This window comes from Harpegnathos saltator, unplaced genomic scaffold (genome assembly GCF_003227715.2).
Source record: "Harpegnathos saltator strain DR-91 unplaced genomic scaffold, Hsal_v8.6 scaffold4, whole genome shotgun sequence".
NCBI lineage: Eukaryota > Metazoa > Arthropoda > Insecta > Hymenoptera > Formicidae > Harpegnathos > Harpegnathos saltator.
Genome location: NW_020230205.1, coordinates 429,092 through 433,466, shown reverse-complemented (window position 1 = coordinate 433,466; position 4,375 = coordinate 429,092). Strand labels below are relative to the sequence as shown.

The 4,375-nt window shown below is 34.3% G+C and overlaps 1 protein-coding gene across 2 annotated transcripts; it reads right to left on the bottom strand.

The window, feature by feature from the left end:
- Positions 1–1,343: 1,343 nt before the first annotated feature.
- LOC105188416 (nudC domain-containing protein 3) lies at positions 1,344–3,095 on the bottom strand. 2 transcript variants are annotated; one of them, XM_011149850.3, is made up of 5 exons: positions 2,911–3,095; positions 2,722–2,844; positions 2,050–2,626; positions 1,751–1,939; positions 1,344–1,664 (listed from the first exon to the last, which is right to left on the bottom strand). In XM_011149850.3, the coding sequence occupies exons 2-5, from the start codon at positions 2,817–2,819 to the stop codon at positions 1,572–1,574; spliced, it is 957 nt and encodes a 318-aa protein (XP_011148152.1). In that variant the 5' UTR covers positions 2,820–2,844; positions 2,911–3,095; the 3' UTR covers positions 1,344–1,571. The 2 variants fall into 2 exon arrangements, with proteins under 2 accessions (XP_011148152.1, XP_011148161.1); XM_011149859.2 differs by lacking the exon at positions 2,911–3,095 and having other exon boundaries at positions 2,050–2,621; positions 2,722–2,843.
- Between the last annotated feature and the right edge of the window lie 1,280 nt (positions 3,096–4,375).

The following is a 4,375-nucleotide window of genomic DNA, read 5'->3' as shown; positions in this document are numbered from 1 at the left end:
CCGAGGGAGCCGAGAGAGCGAGGAGAGAGAACCGGACTCCAGGTGGGGATGGACGTAGCCTCGGGCATAGGCAGGTATATTACCTGTGTTTTACCTGCAGCGGTGCTCAACGTGCGCACGCACGCACGCACGCACGAGTCGACCTGTTGCTGCTGCTGGTGGCACCTTCGACGGAGCCTCCGACGCAGGAAGGATGCAGCCGCGAGGAGAGAAGCGGCGTATGTTTATTTCGGCAACGCCGAGCCGGCGTCACTAGCTACTTTTTCGCAGAAATTCCTCAGCGCTCCTCTCCTCCCGTGGGTCGCGTCCTTCCCCATAGCGAGCACTGAGCACCTGACCTGGCGCGATGTCGATGTGCTGTCCGACGTGCTGTCGTTGTCGTTATATAAAAACACGCCATGCTCAATAATCAAAACGGGTAGAGTTACTGCAAGCTCGAATTTCTTAACGAGGGTGGGAACGTGACGAGAAATCGAATTCTTCCGTAACCGTCGCAAACAGCTCTGAAAATTAAATTCTTCAACAGTACTCATTGTTTTCCATTCTTGTCGTGGTATTTTGCATTATGCACTTGTGCTGCGTTTGAAGTCCCGATGACATTTGCGTCAATCTCGGGACTTTGTTAGGAATTTTCAACACCTATTGCAGAGCCACGAGTGCGATAGCAATTTTTCTAACAGGTGCTTCCGCAAAAGTAAACACTGCTTCCTGTCAATATGAAAACATATGTTTATCTGTTAACGCGCTACCGCTACAGCCGGTTCGTGAAAACTCGTTTGGACGTGGTCGAGGTAAAAGCTTAGGAAAGTCGTAAACGTTCTACGGAATGAGAACAGTTTCTTCGAGGCCTGTGTACCTGCATCTACGAACCGCTCCTGCCTTGTCCCTGCACCAAACGATCCCACCACCGTGAGATAAACTCAGCATAAACGCTGGTGGAAAGCGTAGGATTCTTCGCATTCTGTGAACTCTTGAATCGCTCACGATTTCACAGGGTGTCGCTGCCGGAGAGGGAAGCGTTACCTTACTCTCGTAGATGTTTCTCGAAAGGAAATCTTATCATGGGGGATTTATTGTACGCTAACAAAAGAAACATTGGCTGACGCTGGTCTCGAATCGAAATAATTTTGAGATTTTTCTCATCTGCGACCTTGTGAGGTCTCTCTTTAACGCATTATGAGAAAGTGAAAGAATTCAAAGGAAATAAATATTTAGAAAACAAAATTACAAAGACCGTTTGATATAAATTACTTTAACAAGTTACTAAACGACTTGATGATAATGATAAGTTCAGTCTATAAAACTTACACAATAGCAAATAACAGTTAGAGAGAACTCTCATATTAAAGGTAAAACAATATGTATTAATATTTGAGAAATGTACACACGTATATAAATCGTCTAGAATTGACGCACGCACGCTATACATATACACACGCACACAAAAGTATTGTAAAATTATTTATAAATATATTACACAATTTACAAATTTAATTTTGCATCTTCTAATATATCTGACATGCGTTCAAATTTGACGCGGATGAACGTAATAATTAAGAGTGTATGATACATCAATTAAATTTTACAACAGAAGGATCATAATCTGTACCTTGAAAAGGTGATCCTTTAGCATTCCATGCTTGTTTCAGAGTAGCTTCCATCTTCTACAAATACCATTTGTGAATTAGTGGAATAAATATTTGTTGTCTTATGGTACTAGTTTATGATGATTTATAAGTTTAAATCTTACAATTTGTTCAGACGTTGGTTTGCCCATCAGTTTCTGTTGATGATTCCACATCAATTCCTGCACTTTCATTTGTTCCTCCTGTGCCATATCGTCGAAATTTTTTATGCAATCAATTTTGCTTAATTCAATTTTTGGCTCATCTACTGCCAATGCTTCCCACCATCTTCCAGTAGTTTTCTCAAGATGAATCTATAAGTGAAAATGAATAGTTATATACCACAAATTAGATATATGTTGAATAATATTCCAAAAGTAATTATACACACATATATATATATATATATATATTACAGACATACACTGATGTGTTTTCCAGATACAATGCTCCATACAGATTCATCTTTTCGAACCTTGAAACTAAGTTTGCTATCAAAAATGTTATTCCATTTGAAATCTTTTGTAGAACCAAAAGGCTTGATGTCAATTTTTATCTCATCTGAACCAATATTGACTTTAATCTGTTTCGGTGTCTTTATATGTTCTGGTATTTTTATTAATACATCCAAGTCATCGAGAGTTTGGGTCCAAACATAATTTTCTCTTATAGCGCCATTGTAACTATCAGAAGTATTATCCATTTTGACAGATTGTGTAGAAACATTAGTAGGTACATTAATGGTATTAGGCTCATTGCAAGAATCGATCTCAATTTCTTGAGCAACTGGCATATTACAACTGTAATTTTCATCATTTTGTGTCAAAGTTAATTCATTTGATTCAGATATATTGTTGCTGATTATATTAGGCATAATTTCTTTTAAAGTTGGTGAAGCATTTTTCCATTTGCGCATGCTATTCAATACAAGTTTCTCTGCCATTCCAGGTGAGAAGCCCAACCCCTTTTGTTCCAAGTTAGATTCAATATAGAAGTCTGTGCTAATATCATAAAATATTATAAAAAATCTGATTTTGAAAAAAATATCTGAGGTATTAGAGATAACAAATATTGATATTCTTAGTAGCATACTCACCATCTATATAAAAATCCAAAAAAGATATCTAGGAAATTAACAATGTTCTTTTCCTCATGAAGTATTCGTAAAAATACTTGATCGTGATCTGATGCCATAACTAAACAAAGATGCAACCAAATCCTACAAAATACTTTCTGTCAATAAAGAATAAATGTTTAAATATACAATGTAAATAATGAAACTTACTTTGACAATTTATTCACTTGAATCAAGATACAATTGCTTTAAAGCGAAAATCAACTTGAGGTAAACATGTAACAATCATGTGGTTTCTTTTTTTATGTAGTTGGATGAGATTTAATATACAGATTATAACATTATATTAACATTAATTTGCTAGCAATGTGTTAATGATTATAAACAGTAAATTATACCATAAAGAATATTAATATTTATAATAGTAATAATATTGCAAATTATGTTAAATTATTTATATAACAATGACATATAATTATCATTTCTCTTTTCTGATATCACATACACACAACATGAAATATTTGATTCGGTTATATAATAATAGGTTATTGTTTCCTCTTAAATATTGTCATGAAAATTATATTTTGATTTATTTATAATTAATATTTGTTTATTAAATTACATTCATTTATATACATATATCTATATGCACGTAACGCATCGTATCTATTGTTTATTTTAACTGTAACTCTTGTACCTAAAGTACATTCAAAAGTGTAGGAGCTGTTTAGCAGAGGCCGTGTTCTAAAATTCACTGCCAGCGCTAAAAAGTTATAGTTTGCGTGACACAAACTATATATTTTCAATATTGGCAGTGAATTTTGGAACACGACCAGAGAGGAACCTGAGAACGGCCAACGAAGGGTGTTTACGATAAATCGAGTTCGAGTTAGTTCCACTAGGACTGAAAGGTATGATAGGCACGACCATCTACTATCTTCATGATTTATGACAATTCAATGCTGCCCGATAAATCGAGTAGAGTAGAGTAGGCTAACTTAGCAGTGTTCGTGCGAGACAATCAACAATATTTTATCATATAATAAAGTTTTGTAAAATGTTAAATAATTACATTAAAAAACAATAAGTTGTTAAATTTTAGAAAAATTATAAATACTTATTTGAAGTAATTATAAAAATATATATTTGTAGAATATTCGAAGTAGGAAATTCAATTATTCTAACCTATTTATGAATATTCTTTTCACATTATCTATTTTTGCAGAACAAAAGTTCTCTTTATAAAATATAATACATGCATGTATATGTATTATATTTAGATATTTAGATAGTAGAGGGTCTAGTGTTCAGGTACTGTTCAGAACAAATGTGAGGTTAAGATAACTTTTATTACGAATAACACATCTTTATAACATTATAATTTTTAAATACATTAATTTTTTTATTTTATAACTTGGAAACCACATACAAAATAATTTTACTTACTTTTAATATTACAGTTTGTAGCCAGACAATTTTATTGTATACAACGCGGTAAACACAAGTTACATACATGCACATATATATGTATACATTGCCGCCATGTTTTTACAAAACTAGGCCGAGTGGCCAGACTCTATGTTTTAGGGACACTAGTCGTGCCTATCATACCTTTCAGTCCTAGTGAAACTAACTCGATTTATCATAAATACCCACGGCGTTTTCGGTGACACCG

Coding starts and splice junctions, on each gene's coding strand:
- LOC105188416 (XM_011149850.3), bottom strand. CDS start 2,819: ATGGCATCAGATCACGATCAAGTATTTTTACGAATACTTCATGAGGAA. Junction 1,940..2,049: donor TATCTGGAAAACACATCAGT/GTATGTCTGTAA, acceptor TTTCACTTATAG/ATTCATCTTGAGAAAACTAC. Junction 1,665..1,750: donor AACCAACGTCTGAACAAATT/GTAAGATTTAAA, acceptor TGGTATTTGTAG/AAGATGGAAGCTACTCTGAA.